At 45.7% G+C, this 17072-nt stretch overlaps 1 protein-coding gene across 1 annotated transcript; it reads left to right on the top strand.

The window, feature by feature from the left end:
• Positions 1-4787: 4787 nt before the first annotated feature.
• Positions 4788-11346, top strand: LOC123180662 (LRR receptor-like serine/threonine-protein kinase GSO1). The gene is made up of 3 exons (XM_044592746.1): positions 4788-5723; positions 6484-7297; positions 8176-11346. Exon 3 carries the CDS (start codon positions 8309-8311, stop codon positions 11201-11203), a length of 2895 nt encoding a protein of 964 aa, XP_044448681.1. The 5' UTR covers positions 4788-5723; positions 6484-7297; positions 8176-8308; the 3' UTR covers positions 11204-11346.
• The last annotated feature ends 5726 nt before the right edge of the window (positions 11347-17072 follow it).

Genomic DNA, 17072 nt, shown 5'->3' on the forward strand with positions numbered 1-17072 from the left:
TTTAATTTCAGTTTAGGAAGATGGTCATGATCTCGTACCTGAGGGAGAGCCCTACCATTGTGATTATTTGCAAGTGGACAACCTGGTGGTTGTCGTGCTGGTGGTTGCACGTAGTTCTGATTTTGATCAACCTCATCCTCGTAATCTCACGCATAATCAGCCTCCGCATCAGCAGCAGGAGCCACAGAAGTATCAACAGCAGCACCAACAGTTTGGCCAGGCTGAAGAAGGACACGGCTCGCTCGGCGGAGGGCTGTTTCGTGACGTGGAGGTTGTTGTTGTTGTTCTTGAAGAGGTGCGGCAGGTGCAGCCGGTGGTGGAAAACGCGCAAGCAGTTCATTAAATCTGTTATCGAGCTTTGTTTCGAACGTCTTCTCAAGGCCAGTGATCTTCTCCATGGCCTCTTTTAAATTGTTCAGCACATCTTGCACCTGTTCAGTCATCATTTGCTGAAACTTATCATGAAGCTCCTTGTTCGTTAAGTTCTCCCAGTCAATCTCGTCGGCTTGTGATCCTGGCATGGTTAGCAGCAATAGAAACACACAAGAATATGATCGTACAGACTACTAACAAGTGGTGGTGGTGGCGGGTGTCACAAATCCGTCAAGCAAATCTCAAATTCTTACCAGTTCTTACCCAACAGCAGGCGGTGATCGGCAACCGATGTAGTCAAAACTCTCAAAGCTTGGATAGAGCGATTACCAGGGAGAGTCAGACGCACGATGTAGATGTATGTGGACCTGGGAAGGCTTATAATATGGTAGCAAAAAGGGCCAGCAATAATCAATTCAGAGATGCAAAGTTGAATAAACGCTCAACGACGGTACTGTACTGGTCCTAGGCTAGACCGTGCTAGAGACGCGAGCCTAGAACACTAACAAAATCACGGCGCTGCACGTAAACAAGGGAAAAGCAAACTCTGGAATTTTTTTTGCACTTTTTTTTGCGAAAAATCACTATAATGGCGAGTGTCTCAAAACTCTTCCCAGGTCAAACTGACAGGATGGGCACGAAATTTTTTGACAATTTTTTTTTCGGAAATCAGGGCAGCGACGATGAAAAAGTGCGACAAAAAATCACTATAATGGCGAGTGTCTCAAAACGCTCCGTGGGACCTAAAAATAGGATAGGGAAAAAATATTTTTGGTCGCCGAAAATTTGGCCTAAGAACTGCCCGAGGGTCTCCAGACTTTTTTTTGAGACCTACTCAGGCAAGGAAACACAAAACAAAAACTAGATGGATCTCGAAAACAAACCTAATATGAAAAGAACTCGGATTGATGGTGGACAAGCAGATGTATATGTGGACTCGGATTGGTGGTGGACAGGCGGATGTATATGTGGACTCGGATTGGTGGTTGACAGGCAGATGTATATGTGGACTCGGATTGGTGGTGGACAGGCGGATGTATATGGCAGCGGTAAGGAATATGTTGGTGGTGGTGGTATATGGTAGGAACGATGACGATGGTGCGGCGGCGGCGTGACAACTTGTGAACAGAACTCGAAATTCTAAGGGAAACCAGACGCTAAGACCAGCAACTTGACACGACGATGCAACCGCAAATTCAACAAAGCAAATACAGAAAAGATTATGCAAAGGCTCAGATTGGTTCGGATAGGAGGAACTAACCCTAATTTTTTTGTGGCTTTTTCGTGGACTGTAGGTATGAAGAACAGACTCGATCTAAACTACGAAAAACTGTAAAATCTCACCGAGCAACCTGGAAATCTGATACCACTTGATAGAGGCAAAGGTGTCGCGTCTTTTGATGAGATGGTGGCTATCGTTTTGGAGGAAGTTGACTTTGACGATCCGACTACGAACGTGCGAGGACATCGCGCCTTAGCATTCGCTAAACCAACTCCGAGAGGTTATTGACCACGCCGGAGCACGATCAACCTGACCACGAAGGTCTGTTTCCTGCAGGCAAACGAAGAACAAGTAAGAAACTAAGATTGCAATCTGGATATTGCGAATATAAGAGGAAAGCTTTATTGATCAAGGTGGGGTTCTGTGATGCCTTTGTCTGGTCGTTGAACACAAACGAAGTACGCAAAGTTGCAGCTATGGCGAACTTTAATCTAAACAAAACCCCAAAGTCTAAACGACGCCCTAAGGGTTGTATATATGGAGGAATAGGGGGAATTTCGTGGCCCTTGTGGGAGGGGTCCGAATCCAACCCTAACTCTTGTTTCCCCACACATACGGACTCTAAAAACAGCCTATACTTACATATTTCGAAATTACATGGGTCTGGCCCAATAATAAGGTGACGCAGCACCTAGAATAGCCTCTGAACGAAATTTATGAAGTGGCATCTTGTATATTTCGTCCAAGGCTTCATGCACTCCTTATGGTGGCTTCAAAGTCCTGAAATCATCACTTGTAACTCCGTTCTTGTTCCCCTTGCGCATGCCATCATCTCCAGGCTTGGTCTTGCTCCAGTGTTCATCCCTCTTATCCATGCCAGGCCCTTCATTTGTAAGCAAAATAAATGTATCCAATTTAGGCAGCATCATATTCTCATGAACATTAGAATCATTACCAAGAAACAAAAGTACCTAGTAATTCAATTGGCGTGCGCGAGCTCTAGTAATTGGTCCAGTATGTATAGCAGCAGGGGCTGTGGATGTAACAATGGTATTGATGTCCTCGTCAGCTTGATTAGCAGGTAGTTTTGAGCGGATGGTGATGTATGGGTAAATTTTCCTTTTTCATGTCTTCTTCATCACTTTTTGTTCTCTTTCTTTTATTGTCCGCTTCACTAATCTCATTAGTTACATCACTTCACAGGTAGGAAATTCGTCCAGCCTAAGCTATCTCGGTCCATCAAAACTCGAACTTGACTAGATTCATAAACAGGGTGACTAAGTAGTCTACTGTAACGCCTCGACACACCCGCCGGTTACGGGTCGTTACTTCTGGATGAATCTAAACTGGCCCCACAAATTAACACTAGTCTTTTCTGCACACTTTGTCCTCACTCGTGCGTAACTGGAACTAATTTCCCAGTCAGTCACCCATCCTGAGATTGCTCCAAACTGAGCATGTTTAACTTTGGAGTTCTTTCCGAATGGGCCTCCGAAAAATAAGGAATTTCTTCTTGATATGAGTAGTCTAGTTTCACTAATAAGTCAGGCTCTCACATACACCCCCACTCAAAAGAACCGATGTCCTCGTCGGCCCATGGGAACGTTCCCTCTTGGCACACGTCTGTGCGCCCAGTCCCGCACATGTGTCATGTCGTGTGCCATGACGGGCCACAAACGTCATGCACAATATGACCGCGCACCTGACCCGCAACATCTATGTAACCGCGAGGGTCGGCTTTGATACCAACTTGTAATGTCCCAGACACATCCGCCGGTTACCGGTCGTTACTCCTGGCGGGATCTAGACTGCTCCCACAGATCAACACTAGTGTTTCCTGCGCACTTTGTCCTCACTCGTGCGCACCTGGGACCAACTTCCAGTCGGTCACCCATCCTGAAATTGCTTCAAGTTGAGCACGCTTAACTTTGGAATTCTTTCATAATCGGCTCTCGGAAAAGAAGGAATTCCTTATTGATATGAGTAGTCTAGCATCCCTAATAAGCTAGCCTCTCACACCTACCCACTTTCCTACCGAGCGCTAAGCAGGGAGTGACCAATGACTTGTCACTCCTGATACAACAAGGTAGGTTTCCCTATTTATTCACACTCTCTGTGTGTGTGCGTGGGGGGGGGGGGGCATTGAATCATGTTATTTCGCGGGGCTGGCGTTTTGGCTCCCGGGTGAACAGTAATGCAAAAAAAATGTTTTCAAAAAAATTCAAAATTTTTATAGATGTTTGTGTTAGTGTCACAAGCATGCATGACAATATTCATGCGAAACGGAGCAGCGGTGTTTCGTCGGCAAAAAGAAACAAATTTAGGGTGACAATTTGGGGTAACTTTTAATGTTCAATTTGTTTTTTTTTGTATAAGCCAAAATGTTTAACCTTTTTGCCTCAAAATCTTCAGATAGCATTTGGATGTGACTAAGTACACAAAAACATTGTCTTGATTTTTTTTCATTTCAAATTGTTTTTGGCTCCGGGAGCCAAATTGACTTTCCGGTTATTTCTCTTTCTTTTCTTGTTTTTTTTCATCAGTCGAGTACATGTTGCATTATGAAGTGCCCGTTACACCATGCGTGAACTACAGATTGCATCGAGAGAGCATAGGTTGCACTAACCACATGTTGCATCACGCATGAAGCATATGTTTAGTCGGCGAGTACATCTTGCACTACGCAGAAAGAACCCGTTCACCAGTGAGTACATGTTACACTACATGGAGGAGTACATGTTGTCAGAGAGCACATATTGCACTGTGTGTGAAGCATAAGTTGAAGGGTACATAAATAGTGATTTTCTTTTATATGGGTAAATAGTGATTTCCCTTTTCTTTTATTATTTTTATTTTTTGAAAAAAGAAATGTGTTTTTCCTTTTTTAGAACAATAGTGATTTCCTTTGTTTTTTAGGGAATAGTGACTTCCTTTGTAAACGCGTGTTAGTCATTTTTTTAAGAACAACGTGTGTTAGTCAAGTCCCAGTCCAACGATTTCAGATTATTTTATTAGAACACTTTTTCCTTTTTGTCTTTAGAGCATTTCATAATTAAGGCTTTAGCCCGGCCTCTCAAAGGCCCAAGTCTAACGGGCCGAACCAGCAACCGAGCTTGAAAAAGCCTAGAGCACAGTTGGCCCAGCGACAGAATCATATGGCCTTTCACTCTCCCAATCCCCGCGTGATGCGCCAACTGTATAGCGGGACGGCGGTTGTCCGACGGGCGACGGCCACCGATCCCGGAGGGCTGCGTCTCGGCGGGATCCCCTCGACGGTTTCTTGCCGCTCAAATCCGGTGGCCTTATCTCCATGGAGAAGCTGACGTGGTTTCTTTGGTTGAAGCTACCTCATGGGACCAAGAGCACCGCGCCTGCCGCCCGCGCTGTGTTCGACCTTATGGCGCTGAAGCACAGGCACCGCTGAGGCTACCTTCGATCACCGTTACGGGGTTCGAGGCCGCACAGACGAGTTTCGTGCATGGCTAGATGCTGAGTTCAGGGTCAACGAGTTGCTGTCACCTGCGATGGATGGATGAAAGAGGGAGATTGGCAGCTGCTCCTGCTCAGGAAACACACGGATGCTGACTGACGAACCAACGCATGGTGAAGTTGTACATTTCAGACGTGCAAAGCTGCAGACGGATCAACTTATCCAGCTTCTTCAGAGTCTTCTGCCTCTGTTATCAGTTTGCAAAAAATTGCAGTTGGATCGAGTACCAACCTAGCCATCAGCCTTAGTGAACTTTGTTACTTCCTCGACACTCGCAGCCCCTGACATGACATGGGTTGGTAATGGTTATAGGGATTCCACTGCACATTGTGGTCTCGTCATTTCGTCAAGCAGCTGTGCCTCTGCACCATGAAGGTGAAGGGTGATAATCTTCTCGTAATAGCATGGAGTCAACGACCGATCATGCGAGCAAAAGCGCTTTTGCCGACAGATTATCTGAAAGGAGATGTGCTTTCGGATCTCCTAACTGAAAAGGGCGTCCAGTCCCAGCTGATTGGGCGCCTCGTCTGCGATGATAAGTGCTGCTGTCGACGTACTGCATGGGGGGAAGGTGTGGCTGATTTGCTCAAGCACATGGTTAGCCATGCAAATTTACATCTTGCGTGCCATTGCAGCTAGGTTAGTCGTTGTCCATTCAATCTATTAATCATTGCAATGCATTTTGTATGGATTGTTTGGGATTTTGTTTGGTTCACAACTAATAAAGTTATGCACCATACATAAGTGAAAGGAAGTGCCTGGACTGGGATTCAAGAGGAATCCTAAAAAACTTTGAAATTCAGTAATTACCAAGAAATAAACCACCACCAACTGCACACATAAGGAATAATGTATGGCACATTAATACACCATCATATTTCGTCATATAGCCAAATTGTTGTGTTGTGTGTGTTGTGTTTTGTTGCATGATGATGCCATAGTAATGAATTTCTTGGCGAAATAACAATGATTCTAGTTAATAATTAGAAGAATCTTATGGCATGCCGCATGATGTGATGCTACATTGGCCTGTTTTTATATTATTCTAAATTCTTCAAATCCCCTCCTTGTTTTCTATGATAAAGGATGACCCTTGTTAATCCCACTCATTGCACGATGTTCCCTTCAGAATAGCAACATTATTTAATTACAATGAAGATGTTTTTTGTCAAATGATCTGAATATAATAATATACTCATGCCACTAATACTATGGATGTTATAGTACAAGGGTAGGGTTTCTCTACACCCTTGTTTCCAAGTAGCAAATGATTGTTCCACATGCATGATCCAAGAGCATGCAAAATGGATTTATCCATTTGTCCAAGAATGTTTGCTTAAGACGGCTTGTTCTATGATATATAGCTCTCCATGATGCTTAATTAAACAGTTCGCTTTAGGATCAGCAAGAACAAGTACATTCCATCATACACCCAACTTTGTCACCTGATTCATGTCCTGTCCGATAACCCGAATCCCAACTCCTGTGGGTGTGAGCAAGTGAGAAACGTGCAAGCAAAAGGGAAAATGTTATGGAGGCACAAGTCAAAGCCAGCTCAATAAGGCGCCAGTACCAAATTGTTTGAATGCAGAACAAAGTCAATCTTGGACCAATGATGCAACCATTACACCAACAGCACATCATTGACTTCATGCTACCGACTGATGAGTAGTTGGGGACATCAAGTCATCTACTGACCCCTCTCAACTCTTCTCTGAACCTCTGTTCATGCATACAAAAGTCTTTACAGTTGTGGTTCAGTAGCTGAATGATCAATCAAAATGACTGGAAAATTGCTGAAGGCAGCTGGCTCACCAGAAGGAGCAGCATGTTTGCAATGTAGGGGTTTCAGAGGTGCGCTGATCACAGTTGAATTCTTGCAGGATCCAGAAAAATTCTTGTGTTTCAAGCGGCCTGAAGTCTGAAATGAGATGCAAATGCCCATTTGTTGTGCTCCAGGATTCAGAGTCTAAACCAAAAAGGTTGGGCGTGGTTGTGAATCATTAGGACTGCGATGCCGCTTTCGGATAACATGACAACTGTATGTCTCTATCTGATTGGACTTGCTCTCCCCATGGAATCCCTGCGACGTGCAGTTGAACCGAAGCAAACAAAGTAGAGTGTGAGCTGGTGCGACCCATGCATGCTGCTGCCGCTGCTGCATTGCTGCCTGTCATAGCATGGGGATGGACACAACTGTTGTGGTGGTTACTGTAAGTTTTTTTTCTCTCTCTCACCTTTCTTGCTTCCCGTGGTCTCTTGAGATTCAATTCTGTCACTGTCACTCCAATGCAAAAGTCACTTTCCCACTACCTTATAATTGAAACGCCACTAGTGGGTCTGGCTCACTTGGTTACTGATTGGTCTTTTTCCTCCTCATGCATGTCAGAGATTGTTTCATCATCATAGTACAATTATGTGTACTGTCTTCAGTTATGTGAAACTAGAAGTATGCCGTCGTGGTTCGTAGTACGTAGTAGGCGCAGCCACACACTGAACCTGCTGAATTCCTTTGTTTTCGGTTAGATGGCCAACAGTATCTCCAATAGTTGATAGCCTGCCAAGAAGGAATTTCTGTGCTATCTGCTTGCTTAAATAATCAGAAATTTTATTTATTTATTCTTCCTATAGGTAAACAATGTAAGTACGCTCTATTCGTTTTATTTATCACCAAACCTGAGCAAGAACACTATTTAATCAACCATGGAAGCATCATCTAGTTGTCCTTATGCTACCAAATCAAGGAGGGTGGTTGAACTGTTTAAGCACGTACCCTCTGTAAAGTGCACCAGTTTACTAATCTCCAGTGCCCTTTTCATTCTCGTCACTAGATAACACCCAGAAGAAGCTGAACTAACAAGTCAAAGCAACAAGGTTAGCCTTTAAAATACCTAATAACTAGCTCTGCATTATTCAAAGCTACTCTGATTATTCTAATCATATATCTGTAAGCGGGATTCTGCATTTCTACATGCTCTACCTTCTCCTTTGGCTTGTATTGCATTTTCACTAGCAGGAGCCCAGCACATTCCCTGACTGTGATACACAGAGCAGGTAGGCGTTTGACAACACCTTTTTTCCCTTTTTGCAGCTTGGGCTCCTACCAGCTACCACACCACAGCAATGGGGGTTTATACACATCTTCCCAACTCCGGGGTAGCAGCTATCCTGTAAGTTCAGCTCCCCCTTTGTAGTTTACACAGTTGCATCATATCATCGTAGCAATGGCCATTCCGCTTGCGCTTCTTCTATCTCTGCTCTTCGGCATCGTGCTTGCACCGGAATGTGTAGCCACACCGGACATGGCTCCTGCCACTCTGCTGCAGGTGAAGTCCGATCTCATTGATCCTCAAGGCATCCTCTCCGGCTGGTCGCCGGAGGCTGATGTCTGCTCCTGGCACGGTGTTTCATGCCTGCCGGGAGAGGGCATTGTGACAGGCCTCAACTTGTCGGGATACGGCCTATCGGGCACGATATCGCCGGCGATATCTGGCCTGATGTCCGTAGAAGTCATTGACTTCTCCTCCAACTCCCTCACCGGGCCGATCCCAGCAGAGCTCGGCATGCTGCAGAACCTGAAGACGCTGCTCCTCTACTCCAACTCCCTCGTCGGCACCATCCCTCCGGAGCTGGGCCTCCTTGGGAACCTAAAAGTTCTCAGGCTTGGCGACAACATGCTGCACGGTGAGATACCGCTGCAGCTCGGCAACTGCACGGAGCTCGAGACCATGGCGCTGGCCTATTGCCAGCTGAGTGGTACCATTCCTCACCAGATTGGCAACCTGAAGAATTTGCAGCAGCTGGTCTTGGACAACAACACTCTCACTGGAAGCATCCCGGAGCAGCTTGTTGGTTGCGCAAATCTGCGTAGTCTGTCAGTGTCTGATAATAGGCTGGGTGGCACCATTCCCTCGTTCATTGGCAGCCTGAGTGTTCTCCAGTCTCTCAACCTTGCAAACAATCAGTTTTCCGGTGCGATTCCGGCGGATATTGGGAAGCTTTCCAGCCTGACATACCTCAACCTGCTCGGCAACAGACTGACAGGTGCCATCCCGGAAGAGCTGAACCAGCTGAGCCAGCTGCAGGTTCTTGACCTGTCCAAGAACAACATCTCTGGAGTGATCAGCATCTCCACATCACAGCTGAAGAACCTGAAGTACCTTGTGCTGTCTGACAATCTTCTTGATGGCACCATACCTGGAGACCTCTGCCCCGGGAACTCAAGCTTGGAGAACCTGTTCCTTGCCGGGAACAACCTAGAAGGAGGCATCGAGGGGCTGCTCAACTGCATTTCTCTGCGATCAATTGACGCGTCGAACAACAGCTTCACTGGGAAGATTCCGTCGGAGATCGACCGGTTGGCGAACCTTGTCGACCTAGTGCTGCACAACAACAGCCTTACCGGCGTTCTGCCACCTGAGATAGGTAACTTGAGCAACCTGGAGATGCTGTCCCTGTACCACAATGGCCTCACCGGTGTGCTCCCCCCGGAGATCGGCCGGCTGCAGAGGCTGAAGGCCTTGTTCCTGTACGAGAATCAGATGTCCGGGACCATACCTGATGAGATTACCGACTGCACGAGCTTGGAGGAGGTGGACTTCTTCGGCAACCATTTCCATGGGACTATCCCTGAGAAGATTGGGAACCTCAAGAGCCTAACGGTGCTTCAGCTCCGGCAGAATGATTTGTCCGGCTCGATTCCAGCGAGCCTCGGGGAATGCAGGAGGCTGCAGGCATTGGCATTGGCGGACAACCGGCTCTCCGGCGCACTGCCGGACACGTTCAGGCTTCTCACCGAGCTCAGCATCATCACCCTGTACAACAACTCCCTCGAGGGCCCCCTGCCAGAAGCACTGTTCGAGCTGAAGAATCTGACGGTGATCAACATCTCGCACAACAGGTTCAGCGGCAGCGTCGTCCCTCTCCTTGGCTCGAGCTCCCTCTCCGTGCTGGTGCTGACCGACAACAACTTCTCCGGTGTCATCCCGACAGCGGTAACACGGTCGAGGAACATGGTCCGCCTCCAGCTGGCTGGCAACCGTCTGACCGGTGCAATCCCGGCCGAGTTGGGCAGCCTGACGCAGCTCAAGATGCTTGACCTCTCATCCAACAACCTCTCCGGCGATATCCCGGCGCAGCTCTCCAACTGCTTGCAGCTCACCCATCTGAACCTTGAGCGTAACAGTCTGACAGGCGCCGTGCCTTCCTGGCTCGGCGGCCTGCGGTTCCTCGGCGAGCTCGACCTCTCGTCGAATGCATTAACCGGTGTCATCCCAGTGGAGCTCGGCAACTGCTCGAGCCTTCTCAAGCTGTCTCTCAGCGGCAACCGTCTCTCGGGCAGCATTCCGCAGGAGATCGGAAGGCTCACGTCTCTGAACGTTCTGAACCTGCAGAAGAACAGTCTCACCGGCATCATACCGCCCACACTCCGGCGGTGCAACAAGCTCTACGAGCTACGCCTGTCGGAGAACTCGCTGGAGGGGCCGATCCCCATGGAGCTCGGTCAGCTGTCGGAGCTGCAGGTGATGCTGGACCTAAGCCGGAACAGGCTGTCCGGACAGATTCCGACGTCCCTCGGCAACCTCGTGAAGCTGGAGCGGCTGAACCTGTCCTCCAACCAGCTCCATGGGCAGATACCAACCTCACTGCTGCAGCTCACCAGCCTGAACCGCCTCAACCTGTCGGACAATCTCCTCTCGGGCGCGATACCTGCCATGCTATCAAGCTTCCCGGCCGCGTCCTACGCTGGCAACGGCGAGCTCTGTGGCGTGCCGCTGCCGACGTGCGGGGCCAACGGGAGGCGCCTCGCGAGCGCCACGGTGTCCGGCATCGTGGCGGCCATCGCCATCGTCTCGGCCACCGTGTGCATGGCTCTGCTGTACATAATGCTCAGGATGTGGAGCAACTGGAGGGAGGTGTCGGTGTCGAGCTCGGACGGCGAGGAGCCGGAGGCGCACGACAAAGGGGGCAAGTGCTGCGCCGGGGACGGGAAGTACTGGAAGGTCGGCTCGGGCCTGGTCGTCGCGCCGTCGACGGAGGACAAGTACAGCTCGGCGTCGGAGAGCACCGTTCTCCATGGGAAGCTCACGGAGGCGAGCGCCTTCAACTCCAAGGGCTAGTAGCGCGGCTTGCATGCTGTGGTTGTGAATCTCAAAATGTTTGTGTATTATCAGTGGCTGTTTCTTGTATCAAAGTTATCGGTCGCCACCGTTAAGCATTTTGTTCTCATTTCTCTAATATATTATGTTCATGTTTTAAATTTTGTTCGTGTGTTCTTCATCTGAAGCTAAAGCTTTTTTCAATTATCAGAGGACTTCATTGTAAACTTGGAAAACCTTCATCGGATGATTAAATGATCGATTGCTCGCATGCACCCTGAAGACTACAGCTCTTAGCTAGAATAACGTACTCCCTCCGCTTTCTTTTTACTCCGTGTATAAAATTTGTTTGAAGTCAAACTACATAAATAAGTTTGACCATATTTATCTAAAAAAATAGCAACATTCACAGTACAAAAGTTATATAGTATAAAAATTAAGTTCATGATGCATCTAAAAAAGACATATTATTTCATATTATGAATGTTGATAATTTTTCTTATATAGTTAGTCAAACTTTACAAAGTTTGATTTCGGACAGATTTAATATTTTTCGACAAAGGGAATATACTAATATCGTGAAGATACCAATTACACCCAACCTCTGCAACAACGAAATGTTCTATAGACATTACGGATGCACACAACCTTACAACAGAAAGGAAGAAGAAGAAAAAAGATCCCGCTACGGTGATTAAAACCATGTAGCTGCAACACAAACCACTGCGTAGGCAGCACCCAGAGTCCAAATTCTTCAAAAGCGACGCCTCCAGATGCACCTTTTTGTGCAGAATAGATTATACTGATTAAATGTGATGTTTGTGTGCAGATGGTGCTGATGATCCACCGGATGGTTTGGAAGGTCTCATTATCATGTTGCACTACTTCCGAAGGTTTGTAGTACTGGAGGGTATGCTTGAGTATGTAGATGGTTTAGTGGTAGAGTTTCCTGTTGAGAAAGCCAAAATGAATTATGAAGCAATTTTGTCATATGCATGAGATAGAGGTAAATACACGGGTAGTCTTAAAACTTGCGCGCAGCGGTTAGTTTAGTGCATAAACTTGCAAGATACGTGTTTCTGGTCCACGAACTTGCACGGAGGTGCAAATACGGTGCTATTTCGTGTATGTAGCCGTATCAGTAGGCCCAGACAGTCCCTGTCTGTCTTCTTATGACCTGCGGGCCCCATTTATCAGGATAAAGAGGAAAATAAATTAATTATAAATTAATAAAATTTGAATGCGCAGCACTAGGATTCGAACCTGGCACCTCGCGGCCGCGATCGATCATGCGCACGGGAGCAACCAGGACACTGTTTTGACCATTCTTATACTCTTTGATCGTGCCATGCCCTAAATAAAACAAGATCGTGCCAGCTTTACAATGCATGTGGCCGTCGCCAACGTACTAAGGAATGTAATTATAGTACTATTTATATTTCTCTAAGTATATATACATATATATGATGCCATCATACTTAATTACGTAAATACATATGGGCTCAGTCCACCAGTACGTACATGCATGGTACCATATCGAGACATTATTCTTATACATGTTTAGCATTTTTAAATACATATTTAATATTTTTCAATTATATGTTTTGATGTCTGCTTTTACATACAGATTGTACCTTTTTTGTATACAACAGAACCATTTTTTATAAAAAATTAAAATGTTCCAAATACACAATTAACATTTTTTAAGCATATGTTTTGATGTCTATTTTTTTCGTACACATTAACCACTTTTGGTATACATCAAAATATTTTTATAAATGTTTAACATGTTTTAAATATCTGATTAACCTTTTTCAAGTACAAGTTAAAAAAAATTCAAATAAGTGCTAAACGTTTTTTGGATGTTATGGAAATATTTATACTATGCGAACATTTTTTACATTGTATACATTTGAAAAAATGTCAGGAACATTTTTTCAAATGAGTGAAGATTCTTAAGATTCAACATATTTTTTAAATTACAAAAACATATTTTTTACAATGTTTGAATTTTTTTACAAAATATCACGTACCTTTTTGTTGTAACACGGGAACATTTTTTAAATGTCAAAAACACTAGAATATAAGTTGTTTTATTACATGGAACAAAAGAAATAAAAACATAACTATGCTTATCCGTTCAGAACATCTTGTGCCGTAGTAGCCTTTTTTTTTTTGCGCATCCATGCCGTAGTAGCCTTGTGGTTAACTTTTTTTGACATCATCCTTGCAGTTAGCTCCTTTTAAGATTTCTTGTTTAATTTATCGGTCCGTGTGGATAGAATATATGAAATTAATCCTGCTTTCCAACTATAAATCGTCATTGGTCTGGTGGCTGTACCGCAGACCGCGGGTTCGAAGCCCATACGTGTACTTCCTTTTCCCCATTTAATTTGAGGAGCTCAATACGTGAATAAAAAAAATCTGAGTGCCTTTCTATAAATCTACCATGCAAGAATGGGCCAGTGGTTGACAGCGGGCCCGGGCCATGCTGGAGTGCCACACAGGCACTGGATACGTCCGCGCACGTGAAATGTGACTGTATTTGCACGCCCACACAAGTTTGATGACTGTAATCACATATTTTACAAGTTTATGCACCAAACTGATCGCCACATGCAAGTTTTAAGACTTCCAATGTATTTACCTCCATAAGATACATATTGTGTGGAAAGAGAGCATTGCAGAGGGGATTGTAGCTACAAACTACATTGGCTAGTTCCTATCAAATCATTGGAAGATGGGCCGCTTTGTTTGTGTGATGATTCATCAGTGCGGAAGATGAAGAGTGGCACAGCTAATGGTGATTGTGATGTCATTTATGTGGAGGGAAGTGATCAGCTTTTCATGGAACATTCTTTTTTTTGAAATGTTGTGCTTTATCTTTGGCATTGTACTAAAGTGCATTGTTTCCATATGTAGCAACTGAGAAATAGCACATGGGCATATCATATTGCAGCATCACTGATTTTGTAGCAACATAACTGAATTTGTATAGCAACATGGCAAACGTACCTAACAACACATCTTCAGACCAAACTTATACTAACTTATATGCTGAACTAACAGCATACCTAACATCACTTCTTCATATCCTCAGTCCCCCAAAATCGTCCATATTTATATCTTCAGTTCTATACATCTTCGTATCTTCATGCTCATTTACTGACCACCCTCACTCAGAGTGGCCCACATGCATCAGGCGCGGAAAGCAGCGCACCCCCTCCTTCGCACCCCTCATTTTCTTTGTCACAACACTCTGCACCACCACGGCCTCGTCTTCTTCCTCAGCATTCTTCTTCACAACGACAACAACATCAAGATCCATGTCGGCCACGTCGATAGGATTCTCCTTGTTACCGTCCACAACCAGCGCAACAACCGGGATGTGCACCTCGTCCCGCTCGTTGTCAGCAACAACAACGACTGGCGCAGGCACAATGCGGATCTGAAAGTTGGGGTTGACTGGCGCCAGCAAGGCAATCACCATGTCCACGACGCGTTCCACCCTCGACGCGACACGGTGTGGATCTGGCTATGGTGGGAGGATGATGGAGCGATACATCCACAACCTCGCGCGCTGAACCGAATCAGGAGATCTAGTGTCACGCATGGCCCATAGCAGAATCGCCGCCGGAGGAACTCCTTGGCCTCAGGAAAGGCATGAGCCTTCTCCATCGATGTCATCACGTCGATGAGACCTCGCGCGTGGTTTGGAACCAACGGGAGATCCCCTCCCAACTCCGCACGAAATACGGGATTTTCGCCAGTCAACTCCTCAATTGCGTGCTGCCAAGTTACGTTGTTCTCCATGGCGGGCAGTGATCGACGATTGCCTCCATGAGGCTTTCGGGAGTGGAAAGTCGAGAGTGGGGAGTCGAGAGTGGAGAATGGGGAGTGGGGAAGGTGGAGAGTGGGGTTATATCGACGCAGCATGCGAATTGTCCGCATGTCTGTCCAGTGCACGACAACCACTTGAACTAATTAGTGCACACATTTGAAACTATTGCACTCTAAATATCTGAATCTCTACATATATGTGCCTCTCTAAATCTCTGCACATATGTGCACACATATATGAAATTTGCCGAAACCACATATCTAAAATTGAAGTAGCATTTTTATGTGAATTTCCACATGTCCGCGTAACCACAAATTCATAGGAATTCAGATGCAATTACACAAATCAAAATTCAGTGTCATTTTGCACACATATCTGGACATTCATTTTCAGTGAAATCAAGCACACATCTCTAAACACAATATCAACATCATCACTTGTATGCATGTAAGTCAAACACATAAAACAACAAAAGGCAACAACTTGAAAGTTCATCTTCATCTTCTCAAATTGCTTCTTCATTGCAGCCATGTCTTCAACATGTCTACCTTGCAAATCAAGGGCAAACACATCTGCAGCACCCAGACTTGACTTGGCGTCCATCAGCAAATGCTCTATTCAATCTTCATCTTCCTCACATGAGTCTTCAAACGGATCACAACACCACATGATCACCTTGCAGATGTGTGAGGAACTCACTATAAGGAGTGTATCACACACATGTGTGATGAACAACAACAAGCATCAGTCCACAGTGCGCCAAATCAACTGAAATGTAGAAATTTTGAGCTGAGTCTAAAGAAACCGATTTTTTACCTTTGATTTTGAGCAGTTGTAGTGCATGAGGCTCCATGAATCCAATGTGGCACCTTCATGTTGCAGTGCCACACAATCTCCAGCGTATACTCGAGCGGCCGCTCCCGGAATGTCACCAGTGACTACGATGGCGAAGTCTGCGCCCAGGAGCTATGGCTCCGTGAAGACATAGCGAACGACGACCGTGGCATGCTTGTCCACGAAGAGCTACACAAGGCGCAGAAAGAGCGGCACACGGCGAGGACGGCAATGAATCGCCGACCGGGGAAAAGAGGAAGAGAGGAAAAGAGGAATATAGCTAGGGTTCCTCGCGACGGAGAGATGAATAAAGGAGCTAGTCCATGTGTAATATCCAGTCAGCAAGATCGTGCCAGTCAACCATGCGAGGCAGCTCAAGAAAAGTCAAAACCACCTTAAATCCAGACCATAACCACTCTAGGGCCTAATTTATTCAGAGGATTCTATTTTATTTATTCTATCTGAAGAAGCCAAACATTCTTCGAGGAGACACGAGTGAGGGCTGCCAAATGGGTGAATCATATTCGACGCTCATTGCATCGAATTCTCTCGACCAAATGTCCAACTGGGCGTGTCTATATATCGTCCCACTATTGGTAGATGGGTTAGGCCTAGCGTCGTCCGCGGCAAGGACATCAAATGTCCAGCATGGCGAGCACGGGACTGATTTTTATACTCTTTACTAGGCATATGCCCATGCGCTGCCACAGGAACCCAAACATTTTCAATGCATAAGAGCATTAAAAACAATATGGTATTCTGAGATCACCACACACTATAATCTACCAGATCTTGATGGACACTCTTTTGTCTAGGGAAAGAATTTGTGCAAATAGTAGAATGTGCGTGCATTGCCATCCAACATCTTGTTGTCATATTGTCGCCATCTAATTGCAATCTCTTGTGTATTTTCTACAGGTAACTCGAAGCACCTCTCAACATGTGGCATTGCTTGTGTACAACATGGAAACGGCTAACATTTTCTCACTCCATCAGGTGTCTATGATCATACGACACTATTCAAGCTATTACCATGATAGAGTTTACTAGTAATTAACAGGGGTAAATGTATTTTTTCAGTATCTGGTTGGCATCTTGTCGTCATCTAATTGCAACCGCTTATGTATTTTCTACAGTTAACTCGAAGCACCTCTCAACATGTAGCATTCTTTGTGGTGTACAACATGGAAACGGCTAACATTTTCTCACTCCATC

This window comes from Triticum aestivum, chromosome 1D, assembly GCF_018294505.1.
Source record: "Triticum aestivum cultivar Chinese Spring chromosome 1D, IWGSC CS RefSeq v2.1, whole genome shotgun sequence".
Lineage (NCBI taxonomy): Eukaryota > Viridiplantae > Streptophyta > Magnoliopsida > Poales > Poaceae > Triticum > Triticum aestivum.